At 51.2% G+C, this 17,495-nt stretch overlaps 1 protein-coding gene across 4 annotated transcripts in view; it reads left to right on the top strand.

Moving 5' to 3' along the window:
- Brd9 (bromodomain containing 9) overlaps window positions 1-17,495 on the top strand; it is an 18,151-nt gene extending 656 nt beyond the window's left edge. The window contains exons 3-17 of one of the 4 annotated variants that reach the window (XM_063257913.1): window positions 133-265; window positions 1,562-1,622; window positions 2,098-2,242; window positions 3,631-3,741; window positions 4,328-4,440; window positions 5,386-5,518; window positions 6,213-6,288; window positions 6,929-7,024; window positions 8,004-8,136; window positions 9,286-9,397; window positions 12,999-13,037; window positions 13,746-13,848; window positions 14,889-15,056; window positions 15,847-15,950; window positions 16,038-17,495. In XM_063257913.1, the coding sequence (XP_063113983.1) occupies window positions 133-265; window positions 1,562-1,622; window positions 2,098-2,242; window positions 3,631-3,741; window positions 4,328-4,440; window positions 5,386-5,518; window positions 6,213-6,288; window positions 6,929-7,024; window positions 8,004-8,136; window positions 9,286-9,397; window positions 12,999-13,037; window positions 13,746-13,848; window positions 14,889-15,056; window positions 15,847-15,947 (1,524 nt within the window). In that variant the 3' untranslated portion in view covers window positions 15,948-15,950; window positions 16,038-17,495. Of the gene's footprint in view, window positions 1-132; window positions 266-1,561; window positions 1,623-2,097; window positions 2,243-3,630; window positions 3,742-4,264; window positions 4,441-5,385; window positions 5,519-6,212; window positions 6,289-6,928; window positions 7,025-8,003; window positions 8,137-9,285; window positions 9,398-12,998; window positions 13,038-13,745; window positions 13,849-14,888; window positions 15,057-15,846; window positions 15,951-16,037 lie in introns of all 4 variants that reach the window. The other 3 variants (XM_063257912.1, XM_063257911.1, XM_023560316.2) reach the window with 3 other exon arrangements.

Here is a 17,495-nt window from a genome sequence, read left to right as displayed (position 1 = left end):
TCCCCAGGAGAGAGGGCTGTGGGAGGGCAGGGAGGTGCCATCCAGTGTGAGTGCACCTGTGGGACCTCTGAGGGTGCGGTCCAGTCGAGGTACACCCCAGCTATTCTGCCTCTCATTTCTCTGATTCTACAGGAAGAGAAGAAGCGTAAGCGGGAGAAAGAGCACTGTGACACGGAGGGCGAAGCTGAAGACTTCGACCCTGGGAAGAAGGTGGAGGTGGAGCCACCCCCAGACAGGCCTGTGCGAGCATGCCGGACACAGCCAGGCAAGAGCAGTCTCAGAGCTCACTGTGGTCAGACGCATGTGGCTCCAGGGTCTACACCTGTGCCCTCTCTATACTTGTATTGGTGTTCCCTGAACGTGTGGTTCCTACCTTTATCTAGAGCAGGGGTCTGGAATCCTTTCAAGTGACTATAAGGGGGAATAAAGGACGCTGGAGTCCTCTGTGAGATTTGTCTCTTGAGTACCTTCTGCTGAGGCATTTGGGTAGAGTTTCTACTGCTAGTGTTGCCCACAACTGCAGTCTTGCTGGCCCCACACTTCCTACATAGGTTCTGCCATGCCGAGGTTTTGTGCTTCAGGCAAGCCTTATCTCCCCCGAGTGATTTGCAGTGTCTCTTGGGTCCCAGGTGGCAAGGGAAATCAAGACAGCATAGGGTTGGAATATAGAATATCAGGGAGAGACCAGAGGGAGGCTAGAGCTGAAATCGGGTATTCCTGCCATCAGAAGCCACGTGCATGTGCTGGCTCACCTATAAGAAAGTCTTTCAGTGTTCATGACTTCTTGGTCTCTGTGGCCACTTTTCTCTCTGGAGTATCTTCCTGTGATTGTGAGCTTGACCCCCTCTGATTTGAGGAGGCTGGTGGGAAGTGCTGCTGCTGACCTATGGGGAGGCCTGGGGCCTCCTCTCCCTGTGCAGATCATTGCCATGGTGAACAGCAGCACCCAGGGTGGTTCCTGGAGCTGTTGGTAAGTAAGGTCAGACACAAAACAAGAGTCAAACAGATCTGTCTGCAGAGTCAGCACAGTTACTGAAAGTTGCCAGTTTGGTCTGCCTAACTGCCCATTCGATGTTGTGCATCTATCGCAGACCCTGGAGATACCTCAGTTAGTGGTGACTGGTGGTTTTGGGTAGACTCTGGTCCGTCAAGAGTATCATGGTGGGCCAAAGAGGAAGTTGGCAGCTAGAGCCCCTGTGTGGTGTGTCAGTGTATCCCCGTTCCACACATGAGGACCAGGGGCACAGCCAGAGGTTGAATGGTCTCTTTGTTTAGTGAATTAATTACCAGGGGATCCAGGGACAGCCTGTGTGTCCAAGCCTTGTTCCTGCCATACCTTTCCTAGAACACACCCAGCCTGATGGTGGTGGGAGTTGGGAACAGCTGATTCTCCCAGGGGGAATCGAGAGCCTTTGGGATTAGAGCCTTTCCCACCCTCCACGATTCACAGGAGTTGTGTCATAGGTTGTGCTTGATGTGCAATGCCAAGCATAACTAAGATTTGAAATTGAAATTCTTTCTGCTGAACTTTGACTTCATTGCTTTCTTTTTAATTTGCCAGCGGAGAATGAGAGCACACCTATTCAGCAGCTCCTGGAGCACTTCCTCCGCCAGCTTCAGAGGTATGCCTCCTCCTTGCTTGCAGGGGCCTTCCGGGGACCTGTCAGGTGTCACCTTCCTTTGCTGAGGTGTCACTCTCACCCCAGCTCATCCCCTGGGACACAGGCTTCATTTTGAGTGGGTAGCACCATTCACTGGGGCAAATGAGCTCCGGGAAGCAAAAGCCAGGGCTTCCTAGCTGGGTCAGGCAGGAGGACCATGGATACCTCACCTTGTGCCCTGGAGGTGGTCACCAGTGGATGAAGGCAGATAGCAGAGTTGTGTTGGCTTTGCTTATCAAGGCTGGAGTCTGGACACTGTGTTTATCACATCCAAACACCTACAGCAAGCTTAAAAAGGCATTCATGTTGTTATTTTTTAAAGAAGCAAAATTAAAACTTGGTTAGTTGTATTACATTTTAGATTGTAGGAGATTTTGTGTCACTTCAAAATCTAGACTTTTAGAATGTCCCATTTTAAAGTTGTCTTTGCTTTCAGAAAAGATCCTCATGGATTTTTTGCTTTTCCTGTGACGGATGCAATTGCTCCTGGATATTCAATGATAATAAAACATCCCATGGATTTTGGCACAATGAAAGACAAAATTATAGCTAATGAGTACAAGTCAGTCACAGAATTTAAGGTAAATTAATTTCTTTGATTTTAAATTTCGTTTTCTGAAACAGCTGTGACACAGTTGTGTGTGTGTGTGTGTTTGGTAAACATTTCCTTTGCCTCCAGTGTTTGCCATTGTAAGCGCTCACAGGTGGCAGCTCTGTGTGTGAGTGATCGTTCTTACATTATGGAAGACATGGGCTGAGCCCGTGTGTTTGTTTGTTTCTTTCTTTCTTTCTTTTTTTTTTTTTTTTTTGTTACTGGGGATGGAATTCATGACCTTATACTTGCCAGGCAGGCACTTACGCCATTGAGCTAAATCCCCAGCCTGAGCCAGTGTGTTTTGTGTAGGAGCTGGACTGTGGGCTGTGTCCTCTTTCCAGTGAGTTTCCTCCTATCTTGTTTTTGAAGTTACTGTGCAGGTGGAGGTCAGTTTGGCTGGCATGGCTCAGGAATGGGTATTACTAGAAGTGTCATTTTCCCAATTCTTCACTTGTAAAACCTAGACATTTAATTTATTATTTTTAGAATATTTGTATTTCTTGCTTTACTTTTAATTCTGCTTCTTGGTTCTGGCCAAGCGAATTAGAAAGCACTCACTGGCTTGGCAGGCGGGCATAAGGCAAGACATGCTTGGTGATGTTGGCATTAGGGTTAAGAGGGGGCATTAGTCTTTTTTCTTGGATTGAGTGATTCTGGAAAAGCTGTCTTTCTGTTCATGTTTGGTGGAGACTTTTACTGAAGAATTTACTGACTCAGAAATAACACAACAGTCAGTCAAGGCCAGAGGCAGCTTACTAAGCAGTTTGCACCAGGTCCTGTTTCCTAGTTGTGGCCCCAACATGTCACCGTGAGTGACAGACCCAGGAGGTGAACAGTGTCCCCTCCACCACATGTTCACAACTAGAGAAGGCCCTGTGCTCCATGGCCTCCCTGCAGGGCCCCTGCAGGGCCCAGAACAGTGACAAGGTTAGGGCACTCAAGACGCAGGGGCTGCATCCATACTGATGCCCAGCTTGCTGGCTGGAGGCATTGCTGAGAAATTTGTGATAATTAAGTACCAGTGTTTTTCAAGGGATTCACTTTGCCCCCAAATTGTTGGTAAGGTTGTCCTTACATACAAGAAGGTATTTGGAGGAAGCAGTATAGATACGTTCGTCTTCTCATGAATACGTGTGTTATGCTCAAAAGTCAGAGGCAATGACCAGCCTTTCCCTGGAAAACTTTTCACATAATTGACTTGTGAACAACTTCAAAATTTCTTGAATTCTTAAAAGTTGCTTTAAGATAAAAGAGCTAAGTTTCTTTCCCACTCAGTTTCAGCCCTTCCCTTTTGGTCTCTTGACAGGAACAGAGAACCATGCAGTTGTGTGCGTAGCACCTCAAACTTGATGCAATCCTTTTGTTTCTTCTCAGGCAGATTTCAAACTGATGTGTGATAATGCAATGACCTACAATAGACCAGACACTGTGTACTACAAGTTAGCCAAGAAGATTCTCCATGCAGGCTTTAAGATGATGAGCAAAGTAAGAAACCTACTAACACAGAGAGCCAGAGAGCCACAGTTGTGTTCTGACTTTCTGTGCCCATCAGACTCATGTGAATGACATGCTCCATTCATGCCCCTCCCTGGGCTAACCTCCGGCTCCAGGGCCGCCCTCTCCTCAGGCACTGCCTCTGTCCCTGCCTGTGGCTCACATGCTGCCTCTCATAGGACTGGAAAGTACTGGGTCTGTGGGTCATGTTTGCTGAAGCCCATCCTGCGGGTTTGTTTCATGGCAGCCTCCTGGAACCCAGGTGGCACATGCTTGTCCTCCTGGCCATCCTGAGTGGGTCTCCTGCAGACAAGGCTGCCTGCTGTCCCTCTGCCAACGTCTGGCTGCCCCCTGCAGCACTGGGCTATGCCTTTGACACCAAGCCCCATGGCAGCCACGGCAGCTCTTGGGCACTTGGTCAGGCAGGGAGGTGTGGCCATCCATCCCATGCCATCGGCAGGCTCCATGGCGGAGGGAGAGGTAAAGTCCTGCTGCTCTTCCTTTCTGATTCTAGGAGCGGCTGTTAGCTCTGAAGCGCAGCATGTCGTTTATGCAGGACATGGATTTCTCTCAGCAGGCGGCTCTCTTGGGCAGCGAGGACACGGCCGTTGAGGAGCCTGTTCCTGAGGTTGTCCCAGTGCAAGTAGAAACTGCCAAGAAATCCAAAAAGCCAAGTAGAGAAGTCATCAGGTAAGGTGTGCAGGAGGCGTGCTGCACAGGAGAGCGGGAGCTGCATGCGGCCTGGGCTGGAATGCCTTCCCAGACCAGCTGCTGCCCAGCCCGAAACCACGAGGACCCTGTCATGGGGTCCTGTCAGCATTTCACTCAGAGGTGCCTATAGACAGTTTGGTGTGGGGGTCTGGATGCCCACTGCATGCTGCTGCTCTGTCCTGCCACTGTTGTTTCAACTAGAGCACTGATGGACATAGGAGACAGTGGCCTTTCTGGTCTTCCTGGTCCCCTAACCTACGGATAGTCTCACCATCCAGTGCCTGAGGGCAAAGCAAAGTGCAGTGTTAGTTCTGAGCCTCTAGATCTCAGTCTGGGCCTCAGGACTGGCGTTTACCCCACATCGCATCGTATCCTAGGCCACACATGTTCAGCCATGGTGCTGGGGGCCCCTGAACCCACAGCTCACAACACCTTCTTGTCATGCAGATTTCTAGGATATTGCTGCAGGGGTGACTAGGCAGGGCACTCGGGGCAGGGCCCGCTCCCAGGATGAGGAGGGGCGGCCACCCTTTTGCCTTCCACAGGAGGCCGTCTCTTTGGGTGCTCTGCCAGCAGCCCTTTGTTGTTAAGAATGAAACTGCTCTGTGGGCCCTGGGGCAACTGCTGAGCCTCTCCAGTCCAGGAGTGGAGTCCTGTTGCTCCTCCTGGGGGACCTTCAATGCCCAAACCAAGCAGCATCCATTACTTTACTTGTGTTCTCATGGGGACAAGTGTTAAGTGAGCTGTGGAGATTAGGAAGGTGCTGGGCTGTCTTGTCATGATCAGGAGAGACACAGGAGTCAGGGCCTGCCTGCCCCAGTTGCTGCTGGCCACATGTGGGTAGAAGTGGGTAGAAGCCAAGCTGGCGACGACCTGCGACCTGTGGTACAGTGCCCCGAGTGACGTCTTGCCCTTGCCTTGCAGCTGCATGTTTGAGCCGGAAGGCAACGCCTGCAGCCTGACGGACAGCACCGCAGAGGAGCATGTCCTGGCGCTGGTGGAGCACGCAGCTGATGAGGCGAGAGACAGGATCAATAGGTTCCTGCCGGGAGGCAAGGTAGCTACTTGGCCACAAGCATTTGTGTGACTGTCACCAGGCAGAGCCATCAGTCTGCTTGTCACCATGGCACGAGGGGACCTAGTGGGAGCACCTCAGTGGTGTCTAGGCCAGGGGCCGAGTTGGTTCCATGTTCCTGGCCTCGTTTCTTCAATAAGGACCTGGTACCCACTGGCAGGGCCACCATGAGGGTATTGTGCTGTGTCCTCACTGAAGCCCATATGTGGCTAGGGCTGCGTGTTGACCAGCTTGTCACCCCACTGCTTGAAGGAGGCCTGGCTGCCAGGCTTCCTCTATAGGACGTTTAGTACCTCCTTGTTTGTCTAGGCCTTCATGTGTACCACATCACAGCCACTCTTAACGTGAGCATCCTACCTCCTGCCTCACACACACAGTCCTTTATGTCCATCCCCACATGGATGCCTCTTCTCCTGGGGTCCTCTTGGCACTGGGTACTTGTAGCTCACAGGGTGGCCGATAGAGTGCAGTGTGGCCCACTGGTGGACTTACCCAGTCTCTGGTTGGCCTTGGGGATGGGTAACAGTGTTGCTTCAGAAGCACCGTGTGGAAGTCTGGTATCCTGAGCAGTGCTCTCACTGCCCACGTGGGCAGCAGGCAGGCTTTACTCCAGGCCCCATGCAAGAGGGGCTCTGAGTGGCTCACAGGGCCTGCTCATGGTATGCCCTTCTCACAGATGGGCTACCTGAAGAAGCTGGGAGATGGGAGCCTGCTGTACAGTGTGGTGAACGCGGCCGAGCCTGATGCTGATGGTGAGTGCCTGCCCTACTCCACCGACTCTGCTGCCTGCAGGCCATCTCTGACCTCATTGTCAGAGACCTGTTAAACATCCATGCAGCTGCAAGGACAGCAGGGCAGCCCTGCAGTCTCTTGCGCCTGTGTGTGCTCTTGGCAGTGCCCTCATGAGTGGAGCCTGCAGTCAAAGTACTCTGGGCACTGGTTCGGCCACTGCTGCAGCTCAAGGCCAGAATTATGGCCACTCCTCAGGGGCTGCAGGGTGCTGGTGGTGGGAACACTGGGAAGAAGCATTGTGATGTGCAGTCTCTGGGTCTGAGGTTCACCCGCAGGTACCCTCAGGCAGGAGCAGACACCGCCAAGGCTGGCTCAGGTTTCTGCTTTGCCACTGTCTCACCAAGACGGGCAACTCCCCATGTCCCCAGCTTTACATTTACTGCCTCATCACTTGTGTTCACTCTGGAGAGGAGACCCATGTTCTCTCAGGTTAGAGAGATGACATGGGGTTAAGGTATGTCAGGAATGCCTGGTGTAACTGTATAGCAGGCCTGCCGTCAGGTGGACAAGCAGATGGGGTCCCAAGGCAGGCCAGGTCTCCTCCTGCAGGTGTGGAGCTGCAGTGTGTGGCTCCCATCCCACCTCTCATGTCCCCCACAGAAGAGGAGACGCACCCTGTGGACCTGAGCTCGCTCTCCAGCAAGCTGCTCCCAGGCTTCACCACACTGGGCTTCAAAGATGAGAGGAGAAACAAAGGTAAATGTGCAGAAGCTGCGAGGAGCCCCCAAAATCCAGGGCTGGTGAGACGTCGCTGATGTGACAGGTGCTGAAATCGCCAGTCCCTTGAAAGGTTTCCTCATGTGGTTTTTCTATGTCTGGATTCAGGTTTTAAGACTAAAACTGGTAAAGTAATGGGAGTGAAGGTTACATTGAGCGAGTTCCTTCTTTGCTGTTCGCTCTGCACAGTGTATTTTCGTCCACTGCGAGTGTCTCGGTTTTCTCTGAGCAGGCATGTTTGCCTGTGCGTGTGCTTGTGATAAGCTTGCTTGTTGCACGTGTGTGCTTCAGTGCACTTGCTGTGAGACCAGGTGGCTGCTCAGGCCCAGGGAGGGCCATTTCTTCTTTTTTTCAGAGGCAGTATAACACCCACGCTCACAGATCTGGATGTGCTTCAGGGAAGTCTTTTCTAGCTTCATGGTACAGAAATGTGTTAGAAACACACAGCGAACACTTTGAGCCTCTCTCCCTGCACTTGGTATTTCTGTGGGTTTACTGTCCCTGGAGCTTTTTCAGAACATTCTTTCTAGGGGTCAGTATGTGTCCCCATCTTCTTTTTCTTCTCTCTGTTGCTTCCTGCATGCCCCTGCCTGTGCTGTGGTGGGTGCCTTGGAGGGTCAGCCTGATCTACCCCACTCAGGAAGCTCCCTGGAAATGTACCCTCTCCCCTTCTGTGGCATAGCCGTGGCCTGGGCTTGACTGTCTTCTTCTCTGTTGCTGTGGGTGTTGAAATTCTCCCATGTTTGGGCCCCCTGCTAAGTGGAGTAACTTCCATGAACTCTGGGCAGATTCAGCCCTCTTGAACTCAGTTCCCATAGTGCCTTCCAGAGGGGATTGTGCCCCTTGGTAGCACAGGCAGGAAGGGTGCTTTGTAGAGACAGGGAGAGGAAGAGAACTGCACTTGGCCATGCTGTGTGTCCTGAGCCTGAAATGCTGCCCCTTGTTCTCCTCTCCTTAGTCACATTCCTCTCCAGTGCCAGCACTGCTCTCTCCATGCAGAATAACTGTGTGTTTGGTGACTTGAAGTCGGATGAGATGGAGCTGCTGTATTCGGCCTACGGAGATGAGACAGGCGTGCAGTGTGCCCTCAGGTGAGCCTGGCTTGCAGCCCCTTGCTGTGTGGTATGTGCTGGTTTCCAGACTGTGGTTTGGTGCCCACCTCTGTGCCTGTGGGGAAGCAACCCAGGCCACAAGTGCAAGGGCAGCAGAAATCCCACATGATCGTCAGCTGTCCACCCTGACCTGCCCCAGGCCATCTTGAAGTGCAGTCAAAGTTTTGAGGCGGCAGTGATCCAGCCTTCAGCTTCATGAAGAGTGTCTGTGTTGCACTGATTGTGCTTGTCAGGAGTGTTTTTCATAGTCATATTAGAATGTGTTTCTTAGTGGTTATGTGAGTCAGCCAGGGCTTCTGTGATAGAGTTCTACGGGGAGTTTGGGCAGCATTTATCCTCATACTCCTGGGAGTCTGTGATGTAGGTGTCAGTAGGCTTGATGCCATTCTCTCCCTGTCTCTTTGGTCCTCTTTCTGTTAATGCTTGTGTGCTGTGACCAGCTCTCCTGGGGACGCCAACCTTCATTGCCTATTTGAAGGCCCCATGCAGACCTTTTGTCCTGTCACCCGGCACTCTGCAGCTGTGGTTTGAGCATCCCTGGTTGTGGCGTGGGTTCTGTGGGGCTCCCCTTCCTGGCTAAGCTCCAGGCTAGCAGCCCTCTATGTTCCTCCCTATCCTCCAGGTCTTTGAAGTCACTGGAGCCCTTCAGCCATCTTTGATGCACTGATTCTCAGACTGGATCTTTTTACACCGCAGGGGCTGGGGGTTTAGCTCAGCGGCATAAGCACCTGCCTTCCAAGCAGGCAGTCGTGAGTTTGATCCCTGGTACCGATGAAAAGGATAAAGACAAAAAAAAAAAAAAAATTTACTAGCGCAGCGATTTTTTGCTCGGTCATTACTGCCAGTTCGACATCCTCCTAGTTTGTCTGTGATTTAGAGTCCAGACCAGGAGGTGTGCACACCCGCTTCCTACGGAAGTCATGTGCATGTCGCTGTTGATACAGATTGTGTACCCATTTTGTGTCTATACTGCTTTCACAGTTCCTGGAGAGCCTTTCGGTCAGTTCTGGTCATAGATCACAGTAGCTCACCGCAAAGGAGGCATGCACATGGCTGCTGTCCTGGCACTGCAGGGTCTGCAGATTAGACATGCTTTTTCAACCTGTCCCCCTTATGGTCACCTTCCAGTCTGCAGGAGTTCGTGAAAGATGCCGGGAGCTACAGCAAGAAAATGGTTGATGATCTCCTGGACCAGATCACAGGTGGAGACCACTCGAGGATGCTCCTCCAGCTGAAGCAGGTGGGCTTTGCGGGGGATGCTGTGGCAGCCTGACTGGTTCCTAGGGCAGAGCAGCTTTGGAAAAATGACTTTTGACTGCCCTTCTCTCGTTGGTTTTAAATTTTGCTTTAAAAAATTACCTGGTGAAGAAACTTGACACGTGTTCATCTGTGTGGCATCTTCTTGAGTTTTCCATTTCCAGGATTTTGTTTTGGTTCTTTTTTGTGTCTTTTATGTTCTTACATAATATTGATGTTTCCTTTTAATCTTCCTTTTAATGAGCATGTTTATCGTGTTTACTGCGGCAGCTTCTGAAACACTCGTCCCTGGACCTAGCCTGGGGTGTCACTCATTCCTGCTTGCTCCCGTTTGCCTCATAGCTGTGTTTGGACACTGGGCCTGTGGGTTCTCCTTACTGGGACTCAGACACATAGTGTGGTGACAGGCCCCCGTCGTCATGTGCAGCCTCTGAGAACTGTGAATGTGCAGGTTAGAATTGAGATGTGAGCCAAGGGTGGGTGAGAATTTTAAAGACCAACACAAAATAAACTTAAAGTGTTAACTATTTTAATGCATGGATTATGTATTCAGATAAGGAGGTTTTCTGTGTATTGGGAAAGCAAAGTTACATGTTAAGGGTGCTCTTGATGTGCTATTAGAAAATTTCAAATTAGAAATTTGCAGTGTACATACAGTGTATTTCTGTTGGACGAGGCTGTTGAATTTCTTTCTTCCCGGGTCATGGAGCTCAAACCCAGGGCCGTGTGGCGTGTCGGACAAGCATCAAACTATAGCCCCAACCCAAGACTGGGTAGACTTTATTATCTTTTGAAGGATATTCCTTTTTGTTTTGACAGAAAGCTAGATTACTGGGCATCACTTGATACTGCAGGGCTGGCTTAGGGCAGCCTTTATAGTAGGCCAACTCAGTCTGGGTGCTAAGGAACAGCACTTCGGGTCTCTTTTGGTGGCCCGAGTTTTTGGTGGGGTCTCTGTGCTTGCTGAATGGACCTCTGTTCACGTGGGCTCTCAGGGTGCTTGGCCTGTGACACTCACGGTGGTTCTTCCCACATGAGTCTCACCCTTGCTGCCTCAAGTGCTTCCAGGGCTCTGCCCCAACTGTGAGCTTGACGCCTGCTCTGGCCCGGTCCTCATGCACAAGGGCAGCCAAGCTCAGAGCACAGCATCACCCTGCCGGCAGTAGGGTAGGAGGAGCATCCTGATCGTTGTGCTTCTCACCTGAGGTCACACTGTCAGCTGTTGTGGACTCCAGCTTGACCACTGTTCTGAGAGTTAAGAGTTGAATAATTCCAGGTGGCCCACAGCATTAAATGGTGAAGTGTGAAATATAGCAGAAACTTTTTATGAGCAAAGAGACTTCAAAATGAGGGCCGCATTTGTAATGAAAAGTAGGTGCTTCTATGCGGCCGCCACCAAGGTGCTATCCCAGCGTGGTGTGGACCCCATGATCAAGTAGCGTCTGGGGCCGTGTAGCAGAGAGGATCCCCGGGCTGCAGAGGGGGAGCCTGCAGGGCTCCGGGAAGAATTCCAGTAATGAGATGGGTCAGTGGTCCAGCCTCAGTTTCTATTTACAATGGTGACATGGAAAAGGTGCTGCTAGGTGCCCCCTGAATATAGATGGAATACCTCTCAAAGTTTTCGCTCAAGGTCACCACAAGATACTAACAGAGCTTCTGAAGCAGATACACAGAGCCTTGGAGCAAAGAATAGCGCTCAGCCCTAGAGGGATTATGTTGAGAGCCTAGAGAAAGCTCAGATTGGATATGGGACTGGTCAGTCGGCTAGCAAATGTACCCAAGGAGCTCCCCTAAACACCGAGGCAGTACACAGCTACTCTCACACGATGCTAAGAAGAAAGGCCACTTGCTCAGCAGGATTTCTGAAGGCTTTTCTTCTTTCTCTGTTGCTGCTTGTTCGACTAGCCATCAGATTAGGATCTACATTAGAAAGCCTCTGACAGCTTCTGGCACTTTTTGATGAAAATCTGCAACCAGCTTGTATATCTGAGCTTGTGACAGCTAACTTGAAGAGCTAAGCACCACTTGTTTATTCTGTACATGCTGTTTCCAGTTAGTGAAGTGAAAGAGTAGACCCTAAAATCATGCTGATCTTAAAGATGTTACACCTATGCTGATCAATTACCAAGAACGGCAGACTAATATCTACTGCAAGGATTTAGTAGTAAATGCATTTGGATATTAGATATAAATAGTATATAGAATTTTAATACTCTAGTCATGATGTTGGTAGTATTTAAAAATGTCTAACTTAATTTAGTTAAATACTTTTAAGTTTCAAAGAATGGATAATATTGATATTAAAATTGTTGTATTGCTGAGTGTGGTGGTGCATGTGTGTAATCCCAGCACTTGGGAGGCTGAGGCAGGAGGATTTTTGTGAGTTTGAGGCCAGCCTGGGCTACCATAGTGAGATCCTGTATCAAAAAAAGAAATCAGGGGCTGGGGATTTAGCTCAGCGGCATAAGCACCTGCCTTGCAAGCAGGCAGTCGTGAGTTCAATCCCTGGTACCGATAAAAACGAAAAAGACAAAAAAAAAAAAAAGAAAAAAAAAAAAAAAAGAAATCACTACATGAAGAGATTTTCCCAAAAGAGATATTGTGCCCTTAAAATTATACTGTTGTAGAATGTTATTTTGATGGATTCAGATTGTCCAGGAGGACTACTTAACTATACAAATTGTTCCTAAGTAATAAATAGAGAACAAGATACAGTTACAAGTTCCACTGAGTTCCACTAAGCTGCTATTGCTTTTCCAGTGTGAGGACTCCAGGTAGTCATCTTGGGTGGTCAGTTTTCTGACAAAGGAATCTATTCAGTATCTTTTACCCTTCATTACTCTGGATAGCGGGGTTTAATTTGTCATCAGCTCACCTTTTGTGCGTTGGTATTCATAAGATTAACTTTAGGCAAGACTGCCTACTTTAGAAGACTAGAAATAGAAAAAATAAGTTGCTGCCAAATCCTTTGGAGATTATTGTACTTACAAAGGGTTAAAGATCAAATATCATGAAAATTTCTCCACTAAGTCAGGTTTGTTCCCGTTGTGTCATTCTTCCATCTTTTCCAAAGCATGATTTTTAGGACAGCTGCATCTTAGATATACTGTGTGTATTATACTGTCTTTTTCCACCTTTCCACTCGAATTCAGGTGTGTTAAAATAAATGTAACATTTTAACTTACATATAAAAAAAACAAAAAAGATGAAGGCACCGGAGGCCCCTGCTCCCTGTATACCCAGAGTCCGGCTGCCCGGCACGCCCGTTGGACAGCATTCCCACCAGGCTCCACTTGGTTACACCTGAGTTTGAACCACTGGTCCTGTTTTTTCCCCGAATTCCCCTCTTTTGCTTTAGAAACCCTCAGCTGCTGACAGCCTTGGGGACCCAGCTGCCCTCCCATTCCCCTCCTGCCCCACCATCCCTTCTTGGCACAGCCACCAGTACTGTTGGCTGTGAGGAGCCTGGCAGGACCCCTCTCCCCATTGCATGGTGAGGCCGTGATGAGCAGGGCCCCAGGGAGCAAACTGCCCTTCTTGTAGCACTGCTGTAGATAAACTGGTGTCCACCTTGTTCTTTGCAGCGGAGGAACGTTCCTGTTCGAGCTGCAGACGAAGTAAAGGTGGGTTCTAGAGTAATCGAAAGCTTGATTGGATTCACACAAGGCAAGCAGGGCGGTGGCATGGCAGGCAGCCTCGTGTCATCCACTGGGGACAGCTCATGTCTAAGGAAGGATGTTTGGTGGCAGTACTCCTCCCTACTATTTGGGTGACTTGAGGGGCCAAGGGTGGAGTCACAGCACTTCCCTCCCAGATCGAGAAACGAATATTAGAGCACCAATTCCACAGGCACTGTTGGAGGTTGGGGGCTAGCAAATGGGTGTGGCAGTGCTGCGTGCACCCCCAACAGGGTAGCCCTGGGTCAGTCCCTGGGCCCCCTTGGAGGGAGAGACCTTGGCATGACTTGAGGGCAGGTAGACAGTTGGGAAGTGGCTGGAGTGTGCCCAAGTAGCTGCAGGCACCCCTCCAGGGTACCCCTCACTGGGGAGGGCAAGAGGCCTTGGGTTTGGAATTTATCACCTCATGCCTGGAAAATGCCCTAGGCCTTGAGCTTCTGTGTTTCCTGGGCACGGTGGCTGCTGTGCTGCTCTGCATTGACTCTTCTGGGTGTGTCCATCATGACCTGAGCCCCTGGCCCTGGACTGGAGCTCTGGAGGATGGGCTGTCTGTCCCCCTGCAGAGTGCAATGACTGCTGTCACTGGCCTGAAGTAGCATTTTTAGTATCCTGTTTCTTTTGGCATCACTTAAGCTTGATGATGGTCTTCTGCAGGTTGGGGACTCACTGGGAGACAACAGTGGCTCTGTTCTGGATTTCATGTCAATGAAGTCATATTCTGACGTCTCCTTGGACATCTCCATGCTTAGCTCTCTGGGTGAGTCCTGGGTGCTTCCTGTGTGGCTCCTCATGTGGATGGCCACTACCATCTTGTGGCAACATTGGTGTGTTAGTTGAAGTTCTGTGAGACGCAGGAAAACTCATCAGCCCTGAGTAACTGGGAAGGCCAATGAAGGCTATCTTGGTTACTTTCCCTTGCCTTGCTGGGACAAAATAGGGAACATCCAAAATGAAGGAAGGAAAGGTTTATTTAGCTCCCCATTCGCAGAGGTTTCAGTCCGAACTCAGCTGGCTCCACGATCTGGTGGCTTGGAACAGGAGCAACACTTCAAGGCAGCAATCAGCAAAAGCAGTCAGAGCAAAAGAGCGGGGAAATCAAGCCTCTTTTCTTCCTCTGTATTGTGCACAGAGCACCAACCCTCCATCTAGAGCGGAGAGTAGCTCTCATACCATTTCCTTGCCTCCATCTAGGGCAGAGAGTAGCTCTCATACCATTTCCTTGCCTCCATCTAGGGCGGAGAGTAGCTCTCATACTATTTCCTTGCCTCCATCTAGGGCGGAGAGTAGCTCTCATACCATTTCCTTGCCCTCTAGCACAGGATAAGGATGTTTGCAAAGTAAGAACCTTGGCCCCCTGCTGTTAAGCTTCTTAAGTTAACACAAAGTATCAACCATAACAATTGTAGAAGTGCAAGCTAGGCTAAGGCCTGGTCTGATGGGGGCTGGCACAGGTCCTGCACTGTCCAAGTTGCCCATGTTTTCTGACCTTTAGCAAAACTGCCAGGTCTCAGTTGCTGACCATGAGCTGGGGTGACCACTGTTGCCCTCTGGCAACTTTCTCTTCCTTGAGTGGAAGAGATCAGTGTTGTGGCGAGGTCCTCTCTGTAGTGTTTGTGCATCAGGTGGTTTGGGATTCCTCGAGGCTCTCCGCTGGTGTGAGGATGGTGGGCAGTATCCTTGAACTGAATGCCCTTGCCAAGCTCCTGTAGCAGTGACATTGCAAGAGGTGGCAGAGAGTCAGTGTCCAGCACATAGTGACTCCTGGCCCAGGCCATCTACTTATCTCTCTTCACACAGGGAAGGTGAAGAAGGAGCTGGACCATGATGATGGCCACCTGAACCTGGATGAGACAGCGAAGCTCCTGCAGGATCTGCATGAAGCACAGGCCGAGCGTGGTGGCTCCCGGCCGTCCTCCAACCTCAGCTCCTTGTCCAATGCTTCTGAGAGGGAGCAGCACCCTTCGGGTAGGCCTGTTTTCCCAGAGGCAGTGCAGCCAGTGTGCCAGAAGCTGGCACGTGGCTCTGACACAGGGTCTTGGCATGGCCTCCGGCTACCGTGCTTGTGTCTTCCATATCCTGTGAGCTCCTAGGTTTCTTGGTCGGTGCAGACCCACAACAAAGAGCTGCAAGTAGGTCAGGCTGCAGAGCGTTGGTGCCTCCGGCTGTCCCTGGCTCCTCCGCCCTTCCCAGTTCAAGTCTGCATGTCAGCCAGTGCTGTGTTTTTGGCAGCCCCTCACAGTGTTTCTGTTGGAGAGCACACGGCTGTACCTGCCAGGGAATCTCATGTTCCAAGGGGCGACAGGACCACATTGGCAGCTGCAGGCTGCAAGGACACTGGATACTGGTCATGGGAGCCCTTTAAATGTGCTTCAGTTCTCTGTCTGGTGCTGGGGTGGAAACCCTGGGCATGCTAGGCAAGTGCTCCACCATGGAGCTCCCTCCCCAGACCCAAGTAATGTTCACGGTGAGTACTGAATTACCCCATGGGCAGAATGAGTCTTGCCATTCTGCTGAGGAGGTGATGCACAGGGCTTGGCTGCAGCCCTCCGAGGGGAACCAGTACTCCAGATGCCTTTCATTTTGTGGTCAGGCTGTTAGCCTGGCAGTGCCAACAATAGCTCCTGGTAGCCATGAGTCTCTGGGAGCCTAGGATTGGACATCTTCTGTCCCCAGCGGTCACACAGACATTGCTAACTCTCCAGGGATTAGAGATCTGTGTTGTCTGTTGAATGCCATGTTTTCCTACAATTCACAGGAAGCCCTTCTCACCTTAGTGTTGGGGAGCAGCAGGATGTGACCCATGACCCTTATGAGTTCCTTCAGTCTCCAGAGCCAGCGGCCTCTGTGAAGAACTAGCTCGTAAGTGTCTCATGCTTGTGTTTTGCTGTTTGGTGTGCTGGTGAAGTCTGTCATGAGAGACTTAAGCCTGTCCCCTTTGGCCTGCAGCTTGGCCCAGGGCATAGTGGCCTAACTACCGTCGTGCCTCCTGTCAGTCACACAGAGACTCAGTGTTGTTGCTGCAGCTACCGTGGGCAGAGAGTACAGTTGTGCAGCCTGCAGCCGGCCATGCAGCTCTGTGGTGCCTCCAGCTTCAGCCTGCTGGGCCCCTCCACATGGGTATGAACCACAGGCAGGCTGTGGCATGGAAGGCTGCCCAGGGGCTGAAGGACAGGCCAGTGGGCAGCCTCCATATGTGCCCCCCATGTCTTGGGAGGGAGTCATCGCACTGGAAGACAGACAGCCACAGCTGTGGGATCCGTGTCAAGCACCCAGAAACGTCCATACTGAGACAAGTTTGGTGGATGCCGTGTACCACAGCCTGCTCTGGACACAGACGCCAATAAAGTAGAGACTCGGAGCTGGCGAGCACGTGATTGTCCCTGCTCTGCTGTGACATAGCATGCCTGTGTGACCCACAGGCCCCCTTCATGCTGGGAACGTGAGTGTGAAGAACCTGCCATCTGGGGGCTGGGAGAGGACAGACGCTTGGTCCTAGGAAGAGGCCGTGATGAGGGACCCACGGGTGGCACCCAGTGCCAGCATGGCTGCTCACGGCAGGCGAGAGGGCTGCGCTCTCAAGATCCTCGAGGAGGTTCCTCTGGACGTTGGTGAAGGAGCCTAAGTTCTGTGTGACTGAGTCAGGTGGGGCCAGACTTGCACCCTAAAAGCGCTGTGTCCTCATGGGGCCAGGAGGCAAGACCCTGGCCACAAGCAGAGCCACACACCCTGACCCTGGGCTGTTCCCTGGCTTTGTGCCTCACACCCACCCCAGTCCCAGCACCAAGCAAGATGCTGGGAGAGGCAATGTGAGGGCCATGCTCTGTGCCAGCCAGGCCTTGGCAGGACCGAGGGCGGGGCTTCCCAGGCAGGTCCTGTGCTGCAGCAGGTCCTGCAGACAGGAGCAGCTGCCACCAAATTCGCTGTACTCAGCAGACACAGCCTCAGCCTGATACGTATGGCGCCATCTGGAACAGACAGCCATGGGCCTGGGCTTGGGGGCTGGGCTCCCCCTGGGACAGGGTCCTGTGCGGGGATGGGAGGGATCACAGCCTATGGGCTGAACCCCTGTGGGGAGGACAGACAAGTGGCCAGGATGGAGTGTCCCTGATGCCGCCTCCATGAAGGACGATAGGCCAGTGGCCCAAGGTGTTGTTTTGTTTTTAGCCGGACATGTTGGACTATATGCTTGTAGTTCTGTCTGTCTTGAGAAGCTGAGGCAGGAAGATTGCAAGTTCAAGCCCTGTCTAGGCAACCTAATGACTCAGTAAGAGCCTGTCTCAAAAGGCTCTGGGGTGTAGCGCAGGGTGAAGGCCCTGGGTTTAAACCTTAGTGCCTCCCCCGAAAACCTTTTTATTTTTAATTTTATAAAATGCACAACATAAAGCTTGGCGTTGACTACTCTAA

Source organism: Cavia porcellus, unplaced genomic scaffold (genome assembly GCF_034190915.1).
Source record: "Cavia porcellus strain 051 isolate PalLab524CR breed Dunkin Hartley unplaced genomic scaffold, mCavPor4.1 scaffold_11, whole genome shotgun sequence".
In the NCBI taxonomy this organism is placed as follows: Eukaryota; Metazoa; Chordata; class Mammalia; order Rodentia; family Caviidae; genus Cavia; species Cavia porcellus.
The sequence above is the reverse complement of the archived record's forward strand: the minus strand, read 5'-3'. Positions and strand labels throughout refer to the sequence as shown.